Here is a 24,701-nt window from a genome sequence, read left to right as displayed (position 1 = left end):
GAGACGTACAAGGTACAAGATACAGCTGCAGTTATTTTTTTTTTTATTTCGATTATAGAGGTTTTAACCTTAAAGTCATTCGTCTCTTCGGGTTAGAAAAAGTTATGATAATCACACGAAAGACATATATTAGTACTTCAAACACTACTAATACTTGAATAGCTAACCACCACACATAGCACATCCTTTCTCAATTATCTATTTGTTACTGGTTGATTTTGGTTATGAGCAGGTAAATAGAGGAAAGGTATAGAACAGAAAAAGGCTCATATCAGCCCTCCCGGCCTCCTCGATACAACACTACCTAGGCGTATTGTAATCAACATCTTGAAGCGGGCTTCTAATATAAATCAAATCCTGAGTAGTCATAATGATTGGTGGATTATTAACATGAGAACTAATTAACATCTAGTAGTAGAACTGCAAATAGAAACTAAAAATAGCGAAGGTCCTTATATTTAGATAACTCTATTGAATCTATTGTGGCTTGATGGTGTTTACAACACCGTCAATCCCATCAACCTGTGAGAGGGCTCTAGGAAACCCTGGCCGTAATTCCTACAAAAGGTGCAATTCGGCGAATCTATATGCGAGACGGTTTTTGGTCGTACTATGCCAGCAAACATTTCAACAGAACGCCGAAACAAAACCTGATTGTCGAAAACCGTAACAAGGACGTTGTATGAGCCAGTTCTAACCAAGTATAATGGATGATTTTTTTCTGGGCGATAAAACGAACGTGAAAGTAAATTTTAGATAAATTCCGGGTCAAAAAAGAGTTCCTATCACAATGGTGATGCGGCGGGTAACTTCGAAATTTTTTTAACAGGTAAATTTGCGCGAAAGTTGATGATTTGGCAAGGCTTCTGCAGTTGTGGAAGTAAAAACAACGTTCAGTGGAACGATAAATTTACAAGAAGCAGTGTATACAGAAGAGAATTATGCGATTCTTTCAAACATGTGAGAGTATTGTGATGCTACGGTTCATTTTAGCTAGTTGCAGTTACAGCTGGGACGTCATAAAAATGTCCATTTGATTTGAAAACAGCATCAATCAACGAGATTGTACTGATTCTCGTCCCATTAGAAAAGATGTTGCTAAATGCCAAGCGTGCATTTAATAAATATCGCAAAACAATCAAAACAGGATCTGATTTCGAAAAAGAAAGGTCGGTGAGACTGGGAGGTGTTCTGCAACAAGTTCAAAAATCCGAAAAACTGACTAATATTTTGTTATTTTTTATCTCTCAAAGCTTTTTTTTTAATTTCAATAATAGAGGTTTTAACCTTAAGGTCATTCGCCTCTTCGGGTTAGAAAAATCTCTCAGGAAAAATTTCTAACCCTATGTGCGGGGTCGGGACTCGAACCCAGGTGCGCTGCGTACAAGACAATCGATTTACCAATACGCTACGCCCACTCCCCCTCTCAAAGCTTAATAAAGCAAACCTACAAAATGATACCCTTAACGATTTAAGTTATTATTTGTTAAGTCATTTCGTCGTGAAGAAAAGACACTTTTTGTGTGGTATTCTGAAGGAAACAGACTTCATTGGTCGGGAAAAAGTAAACATTTTAATCGCACATACTGATCAATCAAACGTAGAAAAGGTAAGTTTATTAACATGTGCGAGCTACATGAAATGAGGAAACAAAAATATCGTTCCAATAGATAATCTATCTGCGAATCGTTCGTTAAGATTGTTTTTAAAATAACACAAGATTTTCCCCCCTGTGATCCCCAATTATTGTTGTAGCACACCGACAGAAAACGCAAAGATTAAAAACTTAAGATTTTAGCTCTCCAACGGTATTATCAGGACGGAAAGGGAGTTGGTTTTGTCCGAGTGGTACAAGATTTTGCTTGCAATATTTTTTCCCATCTTTACCGTTTCTCAAGCTCTCGTTCCGTTTGAAGCAGACAAGCGAAGCTGTTTTGATAAGATAAAACGCACCGGGAAAATATTATGACAGATATGAATTAAACGCTACTTGCTGAAAAATAAGCGTTTTGATGGGTTGAAATGGGACAGGGCAGGGAGAACACCGGTGCGAATTTGAACGCAAAAAAAACACATTTCTTCGTCGCCGTCGCCATAGCGCCCTCTTTGCTCAAATACTCCAGTGAAAAATAGTCCCTGTTAAGCGGGAGCCCAGAACCCGCAAAGGGAGCGGAAAACAACGCTCTCGTTTGAGACGCGCAATCCCGGACGACGGCGAACGACCGGAAAAAAACACATCATTTCCACTTACCTTAACCAGTGACGTTTCGTGACAGTCGTGTGGCAGCACACGGCATCATATTGATCGGCAAACCAAACCACCAGAATAATGTAGAACGCGGTCGTCGTGTCGTTGAAGAACTCCGACATGATGGCTTCCATGCCTGGAAAAGAAAGGAGTTAAAAACATAGGGGAGGTTAGATGTTGCGGGTTACCAGGTGAGGTATTAGTTGTTTTTGAATAAAGATGGGGGGTTGATAGTGTTTATGACGCACGGTAAAAACCCAACCGTACTACTACCCTTTGCTCCACATTAGGTTAAAACCACACGGAAAGAATTGTTCCCAACATCGTGAATAAAGTGCAATGAATTCTAGAACAGTCACGTTTTTACTTTACGAAAGCCGGACCATGACCAAAAGTCACGTGTTTTAAAATTATGTTCAGTCTCCCGTTAGTAGCGCCCGTATGACGCTTTTAGTAGTGGAAATATTTGTTTGTATTTGGAAAATTTAAATCACCGCTTCCGCCATATCATTACCAAATCGACTTTCTGTAGAGTAACTAGTTCAAAATTTTATGAATATTATTTATAATAGCAAAAGTATACTCGTGATTTTATTCATAGATTCATGATTTATTACATCTGGATACTTTCTCGTGAACTATTTCACGAAACTCGGGATTTGTTTCATGGCTCCTAATATTTTAGACACGAATCAATAGTCACTACTCGTAAAATAATGCACAAAATCATCAAATATTATTCATGTACTCATGAACTTGTTCATGAGTTCTATTACAGTAGTCACGACTAACCATGCGTGCCCGTAAAATAGTTCATAAAATCATGAAATATTATTAATGGATTCGTGAACTAGATCATGATTCCTAGTACACGACTTACGATCTCCCTCACTTGCTTGATATTTAACAGATCATTTTCAATTCCATGCAACTCCACACATTGTTAAGAAATATACGTTTAACAAGGTTCAACGTGATGTCTGGACAGAAAACGAAAACTACGCCGAACACCAAAAATACATTATACACAAATTGCGTTCACAGACAAGATACCGCGAATCAGTCACTCTTTTATGATCCAATTTATATTGTTAGGTTACTGTGTGTAAAAATTCGATAGTAAACAAAATCGTGACTAAGGTCCTCAAATAATGAACATAAATCACTCTACTCGTGAATAAAATATTACCTTAATGTGAAGAGAAATTACGAAAATCGTAACTAAAATTCCGCGATCACGAACTTTATTCACATTACTCGTGATAAACATATCAAAAACCGTGACTAAAATCCTGAAATCATGAACATGAATCATTCTTCTCGTGACTGAAATATCACGATACGATAAACAATATTACAAAAATCGTGACCGAAACCCTGAAATCATGAACATAAATCACGCTATTGTTTGTGTACGTTAACCATCTCACTGGCTGGCAGTGGTTTACAGAAAAAAAATGTTTCCATATTTTATTCACACAAATAACTTTGTTCCAGGATTTGGGTAGGTGTTAGTTCGATTGGGTTCCGATGACCCATTTCATATGTAGGGCAAACCGTGTTCCGAAGCCTTCGTTCCATTAACCAGCCCCGCCCTAATATAATGTTTGAATCAATTGGATTTAAACATTAGCAAAATATTTTTGCGATATCTTACAATCTGAAACGATATTGGTAGGAAGGACGACCACTTTGTTTTAAAAAAGGAAGAGGTGGCTTTTTGATCACGGTTTTCATACAACAATAACTGTATTTCGTCTAATACCAACGTTTCGAATTTTCAGGGAAGAAAAAGATAACGGTATTATCTTAGTCAAGTCATTTTGGACATTGAAACAGGAAACACAACACGCAAATCTACAACAGAAGAAAACCCGCGAACATCTCAAGCAGACTGAGCAATAATTCTAAGATAATACTGTTACCGTTTTTTGTCCTGAAGATGAAGGCGTAGACCTTCGAAACGTTGGTATTAGACGCAATATAGTTATTGTCGTATGAAAACCATGAAACGATAATGGAACGAATGCCTTCATTCAACATGAACATTCTATTCTAGTGATTCTCAACCTGGGGTCCGCGGACCCCTAGGGGGCCGTGAGAGTTTCGGGGAGTCCGTGAAGGCGAATCTTTTTCGGATTGAAATTTCAAGCTTTTCGCATCCAACTAAAAATATTGTATTACATATATGTGCAACATTCTCAAAGAGAAAAAAAATTGGACGACCCAAATTTTTTTGTGCATAAGAATACAAGACCTAACCAAATGTTGTGTTCTTAGACGAAAAGACGATTTCGGTTAACAATCCTCGTTAGCAAAGAGAATTTCTGTGTTAACTATCCAGACATCACTTGGTACTAGCCAGCGTTCACGCAAGACGTGTGACTTTGGTGCTAGTTTGGACTTATCTAACTAGCATTAAGTTGGTGTTAGTTACTGAAGATGCGAATCCGAAACTCTAAAAAACCAGATTTTAGTATTATATGGTCGCCTCCGACTGCGCAGTGAATTGAACCAGCAACAGAAAATAAAAGTGCTAGTAAAGCGGAAAAGTTCAGTTTTGATTGACTAACAAATTCGTTTTTAACCTACATGATGTTGCGCTGTTACTAACAGTAAAAACGGATCTTAGGAAGTGACATACATACAGGTACATCACGTGAGAAATTGTGTACAAATAACGTTATGCATTGCGTTGCGAAGAACAACGATCAAAATATATGGATGACGATAAAATTGAAGTGCGCCTTCACGACCAAGCACTAGACCTGATCATACATTAAAAGATTTGTGTCAAAATACGAAGAAGTGGAATCCATTACAAACGAGGAAAAGTTTCCAACGACATTCCCAACGCCGTTCGTCTTGTTAAGATGCGGTTGGCAAATAACGCTGTGCACCTACTCTGGTCAGATTCTTACGTGCCAGTTCTATTACCAGACGGAACATTACAGAAAGCCAGAATCAAATCTACTACAACTAATACCAAAAAACTTCCTTCAGCAGATGTTGATGCAACACAATAAATTAGCTAATCAATAGTTAATGCCCTTGGCATATCTAAACTAACTTCCTAATGATGTTGATAATGATACGGTGTATGGGATACTCCAGTGGCTGCAGATGCTTTTAACAGCGAAGATAAAATTAAATTATCAGCCGACGTTCACATTATTGCTGTATGAAGGGCTAAAATGGCGCGGATCCATAAACGGAGTCATTTATGCGCACAATCCGAAGGGGCAGAGAATCTCCTTCCAACAATAAGATCCAGCCAAATGAATAATGCAATTTCCAATACTTGTTAAGGTACTGCCTGATTATTGGTGTAAGAAGGGCGCGTCAATCTTATTATCCCTTGTCAGATAAGAAAGTTAACAGCAACAGCATGAACCCGAAGAATTATGCAATCGCTGGTAGTACTCTTATTTTGTGACTAGAAGCTGGTGATCCACGACATCTTGTCCAAGTTGCAACTTGAATGATATCCTGCTGATCCCTCCCAACCCAATTCTGAATATAACGAATGTTATGAATATAACGACCAAATTAGAATCTTTTAATGGTGAATGATTTATGTATGAATGCATCATCCTAGTTTGAGTCTTACTCTGATTGTGGCTTCTGCATATCTAAACTAAACTAACAAAACATATCTAACTTCCAGTACCAAAAATAAAATACCGATTGGTCCAGTGTATCCAAACCAACAACCAGCACAATAAATGCGGATGAAGATGAATTTACAACAGCGACCTATAAGAGCAAGAAACAAATACGAACTTCCGACTTCGAACATCATGAAAGCTGTACCAACGAAGACATGAACATGAACAATACCGCGAGAGAAGGCAGATGAACTATCTTCCAAGTTGTGGTGGATAACAGAGCTAACCGCCCAGGAAAAGGTTCTGCATCCACCAGCCCCTCCTGTCCGACCGAGGGCAGGGGCTTTCGGAAGAGACCGATTCATGATCGCACTGGAATGCGTGTTTGTATAATCGCAGCTCAGTCCGCGTCTATTAATTCGTAGGTATCATCACTTAATCACGGGGCCTTTTCATGTTTCGAAATGGTGGATGTGGGTTTGCTTCGCAACTGCATGCTCGCGTTTGTGACCACCCTAGTAACAATTGATGTTTGATAGTAGTTTTAAAGTCACTCTTGAAACTTAGAATGCACTCGTAGCATGCTATAAAACTTAAAATGTTACTTGGACAGGGTTGTATTATCGCGAAGGTCTCGAGCGTTTGAATATTAACAAGCGTTTCTATGTAAACGTATTTAATCACGTGATCATTTTTGTATCGAGTATGCTAGCCTGTGTACAACTTCGCCAGTTTGAATTCGTTTATATAACCTAGTGACACATTTTTGTGGATTTTTCAATGTTCGCAAGAGCCGTTATGTTTGATGTTTAATATCGTGTGTACGGTTCAGGTGAAGGAAGAATGTGAGCTCCACTTCACTGGAGTCTCCAACTATGGCGCACTGAACCTTGTCTAGTGTATACAAGTCACAAGTGTTTTAGAAAGGCTGCTCCCAGACGGGTATGATTCATGATCGCGCGAAAGCGGGCGTTTGTATGTTGGCACATGATGCCACGTTTATGAATTCTTAAGTGCTACCACGTTGACCTAATCGCCAGTATATAGGATTGAGAGATCGTGGGTCGTCAAACGGTAAGAAAACATAGTCTTCACTAAAGTGATTAGAATGGCAAGGAGACACCATGTTCCGTTTGGAGTTTCAATTCAGCTGTAGAAGCTTCGGGTTCACGACGGAGCATGTCGTTTCTTTTTGCCTTTCTCATATAGAAAGGTTATGCAATCACTCTGAAAAACGTCAACCTAATCCCGGCCCGGAGGGCCGAGTGTCATATCCCATTCGACTCAGTTCGTCGAGATCGGAAAAAGTATGTATGTGTGTGTGTATGTGTGTATGTATGTGTGTGTATGTGTATGTATGTGTGTGTATGTATGTGCGTATGTGTCAAATAATGTCACTCATTTTTCTCAGAGATGGCTGGACCGATTTGCCCAAACTTAGTCTCAAATGAAAGGTGCAACCTTCCCATCGGCTGCTATTGAATTTTGGATCGATCGGAATTCTGGTTCCGGAATTACGGGTTTCAGAGTGCGGCCACACAGAAATTTCTCATAAAAAACTATAGGAAAAATTAAAAATAGAATTTTTATTTTTGATGCCAAATGTATTCAAGGTGCATAAAACGTCGAGATTTGATGCAAACACGAAAAAAATTTGACGAAGATTCACTTTTTTGGATTTTGCACATTTTTGCCTTTCTCATATAGAAAGGTTATGCAATCACTCTGAAAAACGTCAACCTAATCCCGGCCAAATTTTTTTTCGACTCGCATAAGGTTTCTGGATTTTAACAGGGGCGTAGTTGATGGTTTACGGAGAGGGGTTACACCCCCCTCTACTGTTCACTCCCCTCCTTTAAAAATCTCCTTAAATCACCCCTCAGACCACCACCTCATACCCCTCCCTTTCAACCCCATCATCTTTAAACCACCACTATATTACAAATCATACCAATTTAAGCTGGGGAGTCGTTCGTTCATGGGACTTTCGCCCTCCTCACATACCCATCCCCGCATGACAAAATGAGTTAGCAAGCAGATAACATTGATCTAATGCTGATTAGGCTAATGGAGTATGATATTTTTTTGTTTCAAGTGTTTCACCGTCGACACGTAGCTCATCAAGTTCGTGGCTGGCATGCCATTGTGTATAAGTGCAAAGTGTACTAAGAATGTAATGGACATTTCCACAATTATGTTGAACATAAAAAGCCTCCGTGCCATAGTTTAGAGAGATGAGAAAGGCACAATTGCACCGCTAGGTGGATTAAAACAGGTTTTTTTTAATCTCTTTAGTTCTCACAAGTCTCCTATCTCATGCCTCCACGCGAGTCTAAGTCTATTGATTTGGTACTTAGACCGGGTGCGATGACTGGGTGCTATCAGCCTTCTGACGATAGTAGTAGAATCAGAGAGAGCGAGCAGATCTAATCAAGGAAACGCTATCGTAAAAATGAATATCTGATCGGAAATCAGCCGCAACAAGACTTTAATCTGACTAGTATCGATGATCGCGGGTCAATACGTACTGAAAATTCGCCGCGTCTGTTTTATGAATATAATTTCAAGTTCCGTTATTGCTAACCAGCCCGTGTATCAGGTTAACAATTCTTTGTATTTCTCTTCAAACAATATTGATTAGACAATCATTCAACAAAGGCTAGATGGACGTACGACTCGTATACTACAATATATTAGAAAAAAACAATCATGTGTAGAAAGGCAAAAAAATAATTTAAATCAACGATTCTCAGCCTGGGTCCTCGAATTAGTTGCTAGGAATCCGTGAAGAAGATTTTTTTCCTGGTGCATACTGGAATTTCGAGCATTTTTTTCGTAACATTCCGTTGGGATCCACAACAATACAGAGTGATTTCGGAGGGGTTCGTTGTACGAAAAAGGTTGAGAATCGCTGTTCTATTCTAATTATCATTTGCGGCAATCTACCGATTTTTAGTCGAAATGCTAATAATGTGACCACTAAAAATACGCCAAACAACCACAATTAATCCCTTTCGACACCAGTTTGAGCTTACCAAGCAGTAACGTGGGTGGCATCGTGAAAATTTTCGAATAAGAGTTGAGAACAGCCTAAAGCAACATCCGATGTTGTTCCAAATGAATATAAATCAAGACAATAAGTCTTGGATCCGCCATCGAGCCTAGTTTTCATACCGTACATAACTAGACTAACTGTTCTCCCTTCACCCACATGAACAAGAAGAACGCTACTTTGCCAGATAAATGGCGATAGTAAACTCGTGAATAAAATATCACGATAACGAAAAATTGCGAAAATTTCGACTAGGCTCTTGAAACCATGAACATAGTTTAACTGCTGACAATATTAGTTTTTTTTAAATTAATTCAATTCCTTTATTTTATAAGGCACGTTTAAGCTACCACTTAAGGTGTCAAATTTTATCTTTTACATTTTAAATGACTTAAAACTAAGGAATTATTCATTGAAATTTTTTTAAGTTAAACTTAGGAAATTTTACAGTTATCATATACATATGCTATCGGGGATAATATAATTTTAATAAGATAAGGAGGGTCATCAGCACAATTTTGGTTGATGTAGTTTAAACTAACCAGTGCATTCCCAAATTATTAACAAGAATTATAACAAAAACTAAACATGTCCAGGGAACAAGCACAATAACCCAACAAAATATTCAAACGTAACGCCATGTATATTCGGGGCGAACTAGTTTTTAAAAAACACAAATAGTTTCATTTTTACGAGGTTATTCATTATTATTCATAATTTCAGGAATACTTTTTTCGTGAATTTATGAACAGATTTTTTATCAGTGCATATGCCATGTTCTTTCTTGTTCCAGAGAAATTCAGAAAAACTTATTTTCACATATATTCCAACGACACTTGATAAGCAAGGGATTTGCACAGCAAGATGCGAAGGTTTATCAAGAACCATAGTATTTTTGTCATCTATATTTAAATATCTATCGCTTTCATTCGACCTGTGGGTCTGGACAAGATGGCATACGGAATTACAGTGTTACTATTTACTTCTAATCTTTCTGCCGCAATGGAAAATAGCGACTAAATGAGCACAAAATATCTGTTCGAATGAAAGACAATATCTTTTAAGTATTTTCAAACATTGAACTAAATAAATATCTGGATTAACAGATCGCTTGACAAATCATTTTTTTTTTTAATTAACCGACAACGTTTAATGCTTCACCATTTCTCTACCTTTACGCGTTAGTCATTAGAATGTTAGCAGAGACAAATTGATGTTGTTCATTGTAGGTGCGAAAATCGGTAAAGAACGGTCTATATCTGCATTTTCTCAAATTAATAACTCTACGCGTTTTAACATTCAATGGAAAAAACCCTCAAAAATTCAATCATTTGATACCAACATCGACGAACGCAAGCAAGTTAAGTCTTATCAAGTGTGTTAATAGGATTATCATTTATTCCTACCGATTCGCTACTACCGCCGAGAGAGAGGCTATGACTGATGGCGATGGGGCGGTGAACTAGGAAGTGTTTACTCAATCAGTGAGATGACATGGGAAAATCGAAATCGTACACCCGGATACTGAATTTAATTAAACAAATTAATCATACATATATTGTTGATTTTTTTTTCGCTGGCAATATTGTTTATATCACACGTTACTGTTTTTTCCGCAGCCTGCTTCCGGCAGGACGTTTTGATCTACCCTCTGTCCACCACCGCGGCGGCGGCATATAGGCACGGGGGTTGGCAGAAGAGGAGGCGAATTGCAGTGGAGTTTGCTGCAAATGGACAACCGCTTGGAGCTATTTTCCCGATGGATGGATGGATGGATAGGCATCGCGGAAAATTTAATTTCTATATTGATGTTGATGACCACTGAGTGCTGCCGGTCGAGAGTGTGAATGTTTGATTCGGTGTAAAAAATGCCTTTCAATTTGTTTGGCGGTGAGTGCAGCACTGCTGCATAGTGGATTAAAATCGCGGGAGAAAAAAATGCATTGCACCATTGTGCATTTTTGACAGCCGCGAGCGAAAAAAGAAACTTCGGATCTCTGGTTCACTGTGCAGTCTACAGTCTGATTGAATTTCCGAGATTTGTTCGATATGGGGGTTTTTTCGGAATTTTTCAAATCAAATGTCATCAAACTGGGCTGATGTAAACCAATCAATTAGCAACTGTCCATGTCACGCGCTTCACGGGGGATTCAGTCTAAGCAATATGTGGGTGTCCAATTGTCAGATCACTATGTCACCCGGTTCGTGGAACATCAATTCGATTTTGAACGGGCACAATAAAAGGGTCCTTGCAGTTGCTGAGGATCCGACAGAAGCGTTCCGAGAAGAAAAATGGCATTAAACTAATTCATTTAATAATGAAGCGAAGCAAAATAAACAAGATATTAACCCCATACTGTGCCTGATTTGAAATGAGTAAACATATTCATGGCAGCGGCGACAGTGACCGAAGCTTGGTCCACCGTTGCTTGGGTTGTGCAAACGGGTCCGGGTATTATTTGTATTGGTATCCAGTCCTTCTTGCATCGACAACCTAGAGAGGGTTAGATAGACGTACACAGCTATAGTTGTTGCTCATCGACAGTAGGATAACAGTGGCGGCACCCCCCGATTCGAGACGGGGTGCATCCACGTCGATTTTAACTAATCGCTTGTACTAGGGTGGATCTTCTGTGTGGTACTTCGATTACGAAAAGAATCTACTAGTATGTTACCAGGGCCCAGAGGGGTGCATTAGTAACAAATTAAAAATCTGTTTTAATTCACCTAGTGGTGCAATTGTGCCTTTCTCATTTGTCCAAACTACGATTCCATAACTAGTTATGTTCAGTACAATGGTGGAAATGTATATTACATATTCAGTACGATTTGCACATAGTACATACAATGGATCGACTGCCACGATTTCGAGATACTATGTGTCGACACTGAAATATCGCTTGAAACCAACGGCGGATCAAGGAGAAGATCCGTTAAAAAATTTAAACTAGTTATAATTTTAAAGTAGCAACCCCTTACTGCATACTCCTACCTAAGCCAATACAAGTCAAAAAATTATTAGATTAGGTTGACGATTTTTAGAGCGATTGCATAACCTTTCCATATGAGAAAGGCAAAAATGTGCCAAAGTCAAAAAGGTCAATTTTCGTCAAAAAAATTTTTTTCGAGATTACATCAAATCTCAACGTTTCATGCTTTTTGAAGTCATTTGGCATCCAAAATACAAATTCGATTTTGAAATTTTCCCTTACTCCCCCCTTTTAAAACATTCCATTTCAGTTTTTATGGGAATTTGCTGTGTGGTCGCACTCGTCAATCCGTAATTCCGGAACCAGAAGTCCAATCAACAAATAATTCAATAGCAGCCGATGGGAAGATTGTACCTTTCATTTGAGATTAAGTTTGTGCAAATCGGTCCAGCCATCTCTGAGAAACAGAGGTGACATTTTTTTCCACATGACTAGCGTTCCCGGTTATGTCGCCGTAAAACATGTTGTCTATCGGACATGAGCGTTGTTTTTTGATTGGTCCAACTGAATGTATGTTCACTCTTGAGACCGCCGTTTGCGAATTTACAAGTGCTAAACCGTTCACTTAGTCACCAGCGTGTTATCCTGTTTGCGAGATCGTGGGTGTGGTTGTGTGTGGATGATCGCGAAGGACTCGAGCGTTTGTATGTTGCGTTTTTGGTGCGTGTGCTAGTATGTATGTAACTTCGCGTGGATACATTATTTTTAAAATCGTGTGGCCATTGGCATATTCGCGTGTTCTTCAATTATCCGTAGATGTCTTGTCTAGCTTTTATTTCTATTGGTTCAACTGAAGGCATGAGTTGGAGCTGATAGGGTCAAGAAAAGAGACTTTCGGGCGTGACCGATTCATGATCGCGCGAGCGGTGGGTTGATGCTTAAGACCGCATTAGTAAATTCTTAGGTGCAAATGTTCACTTAATTAACGGGGTGTTTCAATGTTGGCGAGATCGGGGGGCGTTCGCATTTGTGATCAGGTTTGTGTTATCGCGAAGGCCACGTTTGTATGTTTGGAATGAGAGATTGTGAGTGTATATGAGAGAATTAGCAATTTGTGTTAATGAGTATTAGCATGGGTCTAATTTAAAATATAGCAATAAAAGAAGGGTGCCTTCAGAGAGGACTTGGCCATAAATCCACATTGTATATTATTTGACCATGGCAGTGAATAATAAAGGTCGCCAAGTTAAGTACTAAAATTGATCATAATGTAGACTAACTAAAAAGAAAACAATAGTATCACAAGTTTCACTGAAATACTGCTTTGGTGGAAAAGCGCCCGGACCACATCAAGGTACACTATCATGCCGAAGGGATTTCTTTTTAACTTTGCATACACATTCTATGTAAAAAATAACTAGCCCCTACGTTGAGTGTTTTAGATAATTTTTCGATTAAGGGGGTGTTTACTCATAAAAAGATGGAATTTTTCGTGAAAAATTAAAATATTTATTTAAAATGAGTAAAAACCCACCTGATTGAAAATTTATCTAAAAAATTCAACGTAGGGGTTAGGTATTTTTTACAATAGAATGTGTATGCAAAGTTTGAAAGAAATCGGTGTAAGTAGTTTTTGACTGGCAGGTAACACCGCAAATCACGTTTTTTCCAGAGACATTCTACAAAAAGCTTCGTCACTGAGTCGTTTGTCGACATTTTTGCATGAAAATATTACAGCTTATTGAAATGACACAATAATGTAAAAAAGTTTTGATCAATTCGCTTCACGGAAAGTTTTAAAAAAATCGCTAAAAAGTGTTTTTGTCACGCTGAAACCCTTACCCCTCTTTAAATTGGAGTTGATGTAGCTTTCTATTCTTGGTCACATGATTCTCCATAGTGCAACGTTTCGAAGGAATATCTCTTCATATTCACAGGAAAGCAGGGTTTCAACATAAATAAGTATAAATTTTGTCAGGTCTACTAAAATTATCTTTTTCGAGTAGAATGTAATATCTTTCGCGAGGGGCTCTCCTCCAAAATAAAAACTAAAGTATTTTACGGATGACGCTGCTCGTGAGAATTGATACAATTCTAATATCATCGTGGTCCACTTTCAAATTTCCCTGAGGATTCCTGGTTTCTCCAAGTAAAATTTACTCCCTGGGAGTTTATTTCCATGTGTCATGTGTGTTTTTTCAGGGAGTGGACACGATGTATATCTCTCTATTTCTACACATTTTTTATGAAAATTTTGCTTATTATGCGGTTTTTATGTGAATTTCGTAAGTTAATGTGGTTATTTTTTAGGGTTCGCAGTACCGTCCCATTTTGGCGAGAACCGGTGCTGCGGTACTAAAGCCCCAAGTACCGGTAGTACAGGTAAAGTACCGGTACTCGAATATTTTTTTCAAAAGATTCGAGAAACGCTTCAAAGTGAAATTGAATGCTCAAACTGATGTCTCATTGCAGCAGAAAATATTTTTCGAATGCGGTATCTTCTTTTATTTCGAGACCTAAGCCACTTTGAATTCAATAACTGCTAAGCGGTGCCACTTTCGTCGACTTCAACGGATAGTAAATGTAAGAAACCATATTATCAACAGTAAATCGAAATAAGAATGTACATCCGTGTACGTTAGTCGCATTCCCTCTCGGCGTTATCGCTTTGCTGTAAATTGGTGCTGACTTTTATGCAAAATAAGGCACCTAATTTCCTGTTCACTATGGAGTTTTAGTGACTTTTCCGATCACCAAAAAATACGAATCGCACCATTCGAAGCATTACACCAATTTTTAGATTATAAGCTACTAAATCGCTGTTTGTTCTTTTATAGATAAAGATTTAAGCGCAAACCAAATACAGACATGACTTAGGCAACAGTTTTATTACGTGCCACCCAGTAAATAATTGAAACCCAACAGAATGTTGCTAATAAAAAAATCAAAACAATTTTTCACGTCTTTAATGTGAATACTTTGAAATTTAGTAGAAGCAATTTGAAATTTTATTTCGACCAAATAGTGTAGGAAATTAAACATATCGAGAGTTGATAATGTTTAACTTCTAAAATTATTTTGATGATTGCCCCACTTCATTTCCCCACAAAGGCGTAAGCTGAACAATTTATGTAAAAGATAATTTAATATAATTAAAAGTCACCTTGCAGACCGATATTTGGAAACGGGTCCACCAATAGAGTCTCTATATAAATTTCATAAAAAAAACTGTATGGTACCGAAAATACCGGTACTGGCTTTTGCACAGTACCGGTATTCCGGTACCAATAATGGGTCGGTATTCCCGGGATTTTCGGTACCGGTATTACCGGTATCACAACCCTAATAAACTCCTTCACGGAAGAAATTGCCAAATTCTTGTTGGCATGTATCAAATAAATGTAAAGAAGAACAGCTCATGTTAGAAACAAGGAAAATATCTATAAAATGCTTAAGCTAATAACTATGACTATTGTGAATACATGAATAAATGAGCAGTAATAGAATTAAGACAAGAAAATATATTCGTCACTTTTGTAATATTGAGTTTGCTTCTGCGTGTACCAAATCGGAACTGTTATATAAATTTCTTACTAGCTTAACCAGTTATTTAATAAGGTGAACCAATTTACCTACTAATAAGCACACTTAGCTTCACTTTTTTCTTAATCAACTATTTTAGCCTAGTTTATAGATTGAGATGTAATTGAACGTAAATGTAAATGAGCTTCGTCATTCCCTAACATCGACACCTGTCACTGCCAATAACCCGGCGGACTCGTTCGATAGGGTCGAAAGATTTGATATGTATACCAAGTGTTAGACCAAAGGGTGTCTACATCTGTGATACAAAGGTGAATTGATGTAAGGTTCACGCACATGCGCTGGGCGCGAATGACACAGATAGTATTTGGCCAGAGTGGCCTTTCAGTTGGGCCAAAAAGCATTCTGCCAAATGGCTTTCGACCAAATAACTGGACACCCATTTTAACAGTTTCTATTTTTTTAGCTTTGTGTGATTATTGACTGATGATTGTGATGACTGCCAGGAGTTAGACTATATTCTGATGATAATCATGCATTCCTCGAATAAAATCATGGTGAGAATTGATTCTGGAACCGAAAATTGTGGGAGGACAAAAGTTTTTGAATAAATATTTACATACCCTTTTGAGCAATTGCCAACACTTGTAGACATACCCGCGACACGAACCATTATCTAAACGGCCATATTACAGTGGTCTGCGTTAGAGATGGTCGGGTTCGGGTTTTTGGACCCGAAATCCGGACCCGACCCGAACCCGACGGGTTTCGGGTCGGGTTCGGGTTCTGTAAATTTAAGCTTCTCGGGTTCGGGTCGGGTTCCGGGTTTTCAAATTTGAAATTCTCGGGTTCGGGTCGGGTCCGGGTTTATGAAATTTTGGACTTTCGGGCTCGGGTCGGGTCCGGGTTTTTCAAATTAGGAATTATCGGGGTCGGGTCGGGTTCGGGTTTTGAACAAAACAGCCCATCCATTTCATGACACTGTTTGCGTCTATACACAAAACGCAGTCTTTTTTGTAGTAGTGAATTATACTTCGTAATACGAATGGATGACACATGTTACCAAATGTTAGCACCTCTGAATCGCTAGAATTCGTCGTATTTTCTGGTGCTCAAATATTGTATTTTTTCATTCTTGCATAAAATTCCGTCTCTTCAGATTCGCAAACTGCCTGAATTATTTAATTTTTTCAACGAACATTCATGAAAGATCATTTAACAATACGTGTTTCACATCTAAAATCTCTTTCCGTATTATTTTTCTTGATAATTAGTAATAAACCAAGTCAACAGGAATTTATCGGAAAATATCGGTTCAACTTTCTATAATGGAATATAAATTTCGACAAGTACTTTAAAACCGATACGCCGCGGCGACTTTTTCTCTACGTAAACGGTTTTGTGGGGTACATTCGTACCCTAGAACGAAAATCGCTGTAGTATGTCTAATTTTTATTAAATTTATAATTAAATTGGATAGTTTTATTCTAAAATCATTCGTAAAGTAACCTGTTTAAAAATATTCCTGTTTTAGCTATTTAATTAGGTAATATTTCATTTTGTATAGAACAACTCTTTAAAATACGTCAAAATTCTCTTTTTTTCTTCATATTGCTATAACTCCGGTAGTTTCAAATCGATTTTGACCATTTATACGACGTTGTAAAGCTTATTAAATTTCCTTTTAAACAATTTTTTTTTAAAACCGGTCAAAAAGTATATTTATTCCGATGCTTTTTTAAAACCAAACGCCAATACAAACGTTAAAGATACAGCAATATGCAGTAACAGAGATGAAACAGGAAGGCGTCGAAGAAATAGGTAGAGCCGGTGCATTGTACGTGTATATAAAGTAAGTATGTTCCAGAGCCTGGGCTGCAAAAGATAACGATTCGAATGATGCGTCTTTCATAGTATATACAAATCATATTCACGAATGTGTTTTGACTGTTTCATCCGCAAAAGCAAAAATTACGATACCGATCCAAACGCACGCAATATATAATTTTTTTTTTGAATTATGTACACATGACAAAACACTAACGCTAACGGTTTTGTGGGGTACATTTGTACCCCAAACAAACTTTAAGCAAGCACTGTTAAATTGGTCAAATGAAACAAATAGGTTGTACCTGCCTTCACGGAAGTTTAATAATCAAATTGGTTTATGATAAAGATTTCTTGCAATTCTTGCAATAAACTGTAACGGAAAAATAAGGAATTGGACTCAAAAATTTGGAGGTACTTTGGTGTCATTATGGCGGCTCAAATTTAAAAAGGGCACATTATTTTTTTAAAAGCAGATAGTTTAGGCCAAATTTATTTTCTAGAAACAGTCTTTGTTCCATCAGACCTAAACCTAGCTTAACTTCCGCCAGGTTTCGTTGTTCATGACACTCATATGGTGATGGGATAATAGCACCATTATCAAATCAGTGGTACATATATGACACAAGCACTTTCTGTCAGATTGTTCCCGGGCTGAGCTGTTGCATGATCCAGATTCCTTCATGAAAATACATGAATTTCCACGAACTTAACGAAATGATCGCAAAAATTTTGTGTGTTCTGATTTTTAAGTTTAGAGTCGTTCCGAGAGCTCCATTGGAGATGTCGAAGCATCTCTATTGGTGCGCATACCGTATAATCTGAAGCATAAAATAACGTCAGAAAATGATTGCTACCCTCCGATACAGGTTTGACCGTTCCAACCAGTAACGTGGGTGACGTCATGTAAACTGTCGAATACGAATTGCCAATTGCCATAGCTTAATTTAATACATGTAAAAAACTATACGAAACTGCCTTGCAGGAATGGTTTCTGATAAAAAATCAGAAATTTTGGTTAATTACGACGGGCAAGGTTGTTGGAAACTGTGACCATTAAGCTTTCTGTTTCCCCATGAGTTGGCTGCCGATTTAACTTAATTTAAGATATCAATGATTTATCAAGTTTCTCAGCACGTTACAAATTTGACGTTCAATAATAGTAAATATAAATGCGGATTCTACTCGGTAGTGATTTGTTTTTCCAAATGCAGATATAACTCAATGCGTATGGTGCTACTTCAGATTCGAGTGATTCTACTGTTCTTAGATGAGTCAGAGGTCCAGATCGGGTGCCTTGAATTAAAAATCTTCGAGATCTTTAGTTGATTCTCCGTATTAGCAAGTTGGATTAGGATCGGATTTAAATTTTCGGGTTCGGGTCCGGTTCGGGTTTTAAAATTTTAAAATTCTCGGGTCGGGTTCGGGTTTTACAAAATTTTCATTCTCGGGTACGGGTCGGGTTTTTGAGTTTTAAAATGTTCGGGCTCGGGTCGGGTTCGGGTTTTTAAATTTTCATGCGCTCGGGTTCGGGTCGGGTTCAGGTTTTTCAAATTTTATAATTTCGGGCTCGGGTCGGGTTCGGGTTTTTAAATTTTCAAGCGCTCGGGTTCGGGTCGGGTTCGGGTTCGAAAAAATTGAAACCCGACCATCTCTAGTCTGCGTATACATCTCCGCCGGAATGCGCTAAGTTGGTACAAAACTGAACAACATGTTGAAGGAACTAGAAGCTTTGGTGCAGGGGAACTTAAACGTCCACCATCCGCTTTCGGGGTCTAGAGGAAGCGACCAACGGGACTTAACAACGAAAGTTCCACCTATGTTCGATGCCAATGCTCTTCAGCTGGTCAGCCCAATGGGTATATGGTAGAGGGATCTCTGCTAGAGCCTGTTACTCCGGTCGATCTATCGTGCAGACCCTCCCTCGATTCTTTGAAGGTCGGGTTGGCTGCCCCAGTGGCTAATGACGAGATCGCTCTCACGTTTCGCAGTTACCCAGCAGATCTTGGTCATAAGTAACCTCTATAATCTAAATCTGAAAGTTCTCATCGTACATCGAAGCTTCCACCGACACCGAAGCCGAGGTACCAATCAACCCCATTTGAACTACACACAACACAGCAATCTACCATTTATTCAGATTGATAAGCGCCAGTAACTTGCATCACATCATATTATTTACTCGGATGAATGGCCAGTTAGGTTAAAGCCTGGAAAGCAGTTTCACGAAGCATAAAGTTTCGCCAGGTTTGTTGAACTTCATGGAAATTGAACGAATTGCAGAAAAGCCCTTAAAACTTCAGGATGGTTCTATGAATTTCAGATAGAATAAATTAAGTTTTACAAAGTCCTAATCAATGCAGTTTAATCCTACTTCTTTTGGTGAATATTCGCTAAACTCAGATATTTAGTATAGAAGAGTGAAACGTTGATCATTATGTCTTGTATGCCATTATTCCTATTCTCGTTTTGAAACGATTTTCTGAACATATCAGAGATTACAAATTCTCCGCTTATTTAAAATAGTATTTCATTTTTTTTATTCCGTTCGTTTATTTGATAGGCGTTAGCTTGGCGGTGCCAAATTCTTTTGTTTTTTTATATTTTAAATACTTAAAGCAAGTAGGTTACAATGTTCAGAAAGTATTTCAATTTAATTTAATTTACAACATATCGCACTTTACCTAGTCGCAAGGAACACCCTATGTAAGAAAGCTGCTCTTGCTCGTTCGGGGAAATTTAGATATATGACGTATATACAGTCAAAAGAAGGTCAACACAGTATAACTCGTGGATTATTGGATCATTCCGCCAATGAAAAAATGATTGCAGTCTGCATTAGCTAACCATTTAATATTTAACCTTCACTCAATTGTTAACTTTTTCGGACCTATCGTCGATTTTAAATACCGTCATCGCACTACTATTGCCCACAATCATGGCACACAACATAAAGCAGCGAAAGACACAGTGTCGAGATGATGTAAATAAATAGATACGTTCAATTCAAGGATACACCGGCCACCGCCCTATGGATGGGTGATTCTGAGACTGGATGTCGATACCGAAGAGATACACAGTTCATCTCCCCCTCTACGTGCTGGCGGCGGGCTAACAAACGCCCGGAGCCGGAGATACAATCCTCTCGGAAACGGAACGGACACGTTCACGCAGCGCTGAGAACACAGTTGGGGGGACAATTTTAAGCCGTAACTAAAACACAGTGTGTCCTTTTCCCATTTTCCTCAGCCTGGCGCGGGACACTACCCCAAAACAGCACCGACCGCCGGGTGCCGAGTGCCTGGTCAATGTCGAATGCGATACACAGAGAAGAAAGAAGAAGAAAAAAAACATCGCAAAAGGGTCTGGATTTGAAGGAATGAAATTTCGCTTCCGTTCCGCTTTCGCTTCGTCAGTATGCTGTGGGTCCACCCTCTCTACGCAGCACGCGCGAGAGGGGGCAGGATGTGTATGTACTCGGTTACATCGGCTGAAACAGCCTCATCGCCCTTTATCGGGGAATGGGGGAGAAGCTCTGGGGAAGCGATTGTATATGTGCAAGAAGAGACCGAGAGGAGACCGAAAGAAGAAACCTTCGTGGAACAACAGCGAATATGTATATCGAATATCCACTTTGACGAAAACATAAATTATTTCCCGCTGTGTGGCTGACATCGTCTCAAATTAGCCTGATGAATAAAAATGGACTGTTCGTGTACGTTGGAGATTGTTTACCTCGCGCTAGTTTGAAGGGTGTTTTGGGGGCGCTTGAATTGACACGTAGCTGCAAGGCCTAGCAAGGAGTTTTGTGAATTTCTGCATCATTTTTCATAATTTTATAACATTTCCATTAAATATTTGCAACTTCTCGATGTTGTAGATTAGAAGACTCTTTAGTATAAACGATTTATGTATTCATATTAAGGACGATATCGAAAATAAGCGTTTCTTGTCGATATTATTGAATGTTATATTTAAATTTTAACAGTATCCCACATTTTTGGAAAAAAATGAACTTGTTGAAGTTAACATACGTAGATCAATTTTTTAGAAGAATTATGTAGTTATATATATATATATATAGAATAAGTATATTTTTAAAATAAGTAATGTAACTTCATAATAATGCGCGTGTCAAATTTCATAATAATCACAAAACTGTTTCATAAAAAAATATCGCTTCTTCTGGACAACCTAATAAATATAGTAGGCGTTTTAAAGCAAGATTTTACCAATTTGCCTCTATTTCGAGACAGAAAAATCTCTAACCCAATGTGCGAGGTTGGGCATCGAACCGAGGTCAACTGCGTGCAAGGCAATCGATTTACCAATCATGCTATGCCCGCTCCTCAAAGCAGTTTAGCAGTTTTAATATTAACAAAAGATTTCAATATTTCGCTTGAAGTTAGTTTACGTGACAATAGGTAAATTTAAACTTTGCTTACGAATACCTTAAAACGCCACAGAAGATTTTTTTTTTTAAATTTATAAAGAAATTTCAAAATTCACATTTAAACTAGAATGTCAAACATTCCATCGTTAAAGTTTCTGCCCAACTAAACACATCTCAGTATTGTTCACCTATTCCTTTTATAGTAAGAGGATTGCATCGCAACAGCTCCGAGAACCATATATTCACGTAGAAACTTAAAAAGAAAAACCAAAAGCGGCAAACGAATGTATCAAATTTAGTTCACACCCTTGTATGAGCAAGAAACGTGTACACACTACCATCGTTGACTTTTAAGCGAACCGTCGACGTCACCACTACCGCCGCCGCCATCGCAGCAACCTTTGTTGGATGTCCTTTCCTGCCCATTCGAGTGAGTATGTCGGCGACGCTATGCTCCCGCGCTGCTGCTGACTCGGTAATAATTTATATGTAAAACGAGTCGTCGGACGTTATAATATGTGAAATAGGATAGAAGATGAATGTTTCGTTATATCAATATCCTTTCAACCATGGTCGAAAGCAATGGCGGCAGCACTGTGTACCGGAGAGTACGTACGCCGGCTATGGCTAGAGCTAGAGCTCGTTTCGGCGAGTGCTGCTCTAACTGAGCACCGGAATGGCCCTTCTCGGGTTGCCGGTGCTTGCCAGCCGAAGAAGTGGTCTCACATGGCCTATCCCATCGGCACTAGCATCCTCATATTCATCAGTATTATTATCGTCGCCATCGCCTTCATCATCGTCGTCATCATCATCATCATCATCGCTGAGCAAGTGATTGTCGTATGTAGCATTCCACGCCGAATATCCCTACTCGCCTTGAATGGTGAAAGGAATGCACAATATTCAAAATATGGCCTGAAAGTGTGTAACACGAGCCAAGCGCTACTTCTTGGCCGGGGAGTGTATTAACAAGTTGCTCAACTAGAGCACGGCCACATGTGGTCTGTACTTCCCACTGGAACCAATGGTGGTTACTTATTCGAATGAGAACAGCGGACAAAAAATGTAGTGGAAGTACGCCCGAGATGGACACATTGAGATTTGAAAGCTGGTTTGATTATTTACTGCTTTTATAACAGTGAAACAATGGTTTTAGTTGTTTCTGGGCGAGAGTTTGTAAAAATCTCAGTTGCATATTAAAATAGATTAAATCATTAAAGTGAACAATCTTATCCACACTTTAAAAAAATCGACCCTTTCTCGGGCCTCATTTCACCAACAAATAGGCTAATTGGAATAAATTTTATCAAAACATCATAAATGCATTACAGTGAGTATACACTTCCGCTTAACTTAAGAGAAAGTTGCCTGGTGCCAAATCATGCAGCCGTACCTCTATGGTGCCATCGTCTATTGCATAAATGCTGTATACAGTGCACTGCCCATGACCGCGTATCAGTCCACATTTTGGCTATTTCTTCAACATGAAGACCTTGCAGTTGAAACTTTCGTATCGTGCAACCTAAAGTTGGTAACAGGTTTTGAATTCTTCTTGCGAATTGTTAAGTCTCAACCCTCATACACCTCTCAAAAATCATCATCCACTCAGACAAGACCATGCGTATTTCCCATGCACATAGATAAATAGATCTAGAAAAACACCAAGGCCGGTTAAGTTTAATCTAATTTCAAATCAAAATCAAGATGATTTAAATCATTTATCAGTTCACGTCGTATAGTCGGACCGTAAACGACGTTCCTAGCCTTATGAAATTGTAAAATAGTTCACGGACAAAACACGATTCGGTAATGACATAGCGAAAGGCGTGAATGAAGTTCATAAAAAAGACAATAAAATCCAAAGAGTCATATAAGAGTTTTGAAGGAAAAATTGAACATAATTACAAAAAAAAAAACTTTTGTTCACGATCCTGTTTTCGTTACGTAAACGTGAATTTACGGCACCTTATTCAGGAACCTGGGAATTTTGACGATTATTTAATTGAATAATAAACATTTAAGCTATCAAACTAAGTTTTTTGTTAATTTTCTTTACTTAAACCACATTTGAAAATTATAAATACGTAATTGTTAATACTAGTTTAAGATGTAAGCCGTACAGAATTTCATTACCTTTAAGACATTATAATGACTTTTAATTTCAGGTTACGATAAGAGACTGCAGGCTCGTAGTTTTCGGACAATGTTTCCACGCGCAGAGACAGATGGAAATCGCCATTTTGAAGCCGCTATTCTGAGTTTAACCCAGCAGTGGAACCACTTTAATGCAATTTTCTGATTGTTAATTATTTTCTACCTTCCTTAAAAAGGCTTCGCTTTTGAACATTTTTTCACAACTTCACTATTAATTAAATATTTATTGGCAGATTACTGTACGTGGAATGAGTGTTAAGCACAAACACAAATGCTTCTGTTGAAATTTCAAAAACAACCAGTTCGACAACGTCGTAAACTTTGTTTGAACCATTAAACCTTTAAAACACGTATCTTGAATCTGTCCTTTCCTTGACCTGCTAACCATTTAAAGTCGCATCGTTAGAAGGCAGTTTAAAACGCCGATTAATCACTTCTAAGTACAGTTCGTGTGACAATTACATAAATTAAAAATATTTGCATCTTCTTAATTTAGCAACTTGTAGATTGTTATGAAACTCGTGACAAGAAAAATCCTTCCTTCCGAAGTAACTTTTAATCAGCTGAAATTGAGTATAATCACGATTCCTATTCCCTATATCGGATTTTTCCCGATCCAATTTATAGGTCACGCCCGAAATTGACTCCTTTCTAAACCATGTCCATCCCAAATCGCAAGCATTTCTCAGCCTCCGTGATAATGTCCCTTCGGGGGAATTCAACAAACAGATCAAACCCCAACTTGAACCGAGCGCTTGTTAATGAGTTTCAATTTTCCGCCCCTTCAATTTCTATTCGAGCCAAACTGCTCATCGTTCCTCCGCCTCATATATAAATATAGATAGATGGTGTGGGGTGTGTAATTTTGAACAATGTCATAACCGTTGGCTTCATCATCCGCACCGTCATCATCATCATCCTTCTAGTTCTGGTTCATAACTCGTCG

The 24,701-nt window shown here is 38.4% G+C and overlaps 1 protein-coding gene across 1 annotated transcript in view; it reads right to left on the bottom strand.

Annotated features, from left to right (window-relative positions):
• Positions 1–24,701, bottom strand: part of LOC131693616 (membralin) — a 288,379-nt gene that overhangs the window by 141,249 nt on the left and 122,429 nt on the right. Inside the window, exon 9 of the mRNA XM_058981562.1 lies at positions 2,252–2,384. Within this exon, the coding sequence (XP_058837545.1) occupies positions 2,252–2,384 (133 nt within the window). The remainder of the gene's footprint in view (positions 1–2,251; positions 2,385–24,701) is intronic.

This window comes from Topomyia yanbarensis, chromosome 3 (genome assembly GCF_030247195.1).
Source record: "Topomyia yanbarensis strain Yona2022 chromosome 3, ASM3024719v1, whole genome shotgun sequence".
In the NCBI taxonomy this organism is placed as follows: Eukaryota; Metazoa; Arthropoda; class Insecta; order Diptera; family Culicidae; genus Topomyia; species Topomyia yanbarensis.
This window is presented reverse-complemented; position numbering and strand designations above follow the sequence as displayed.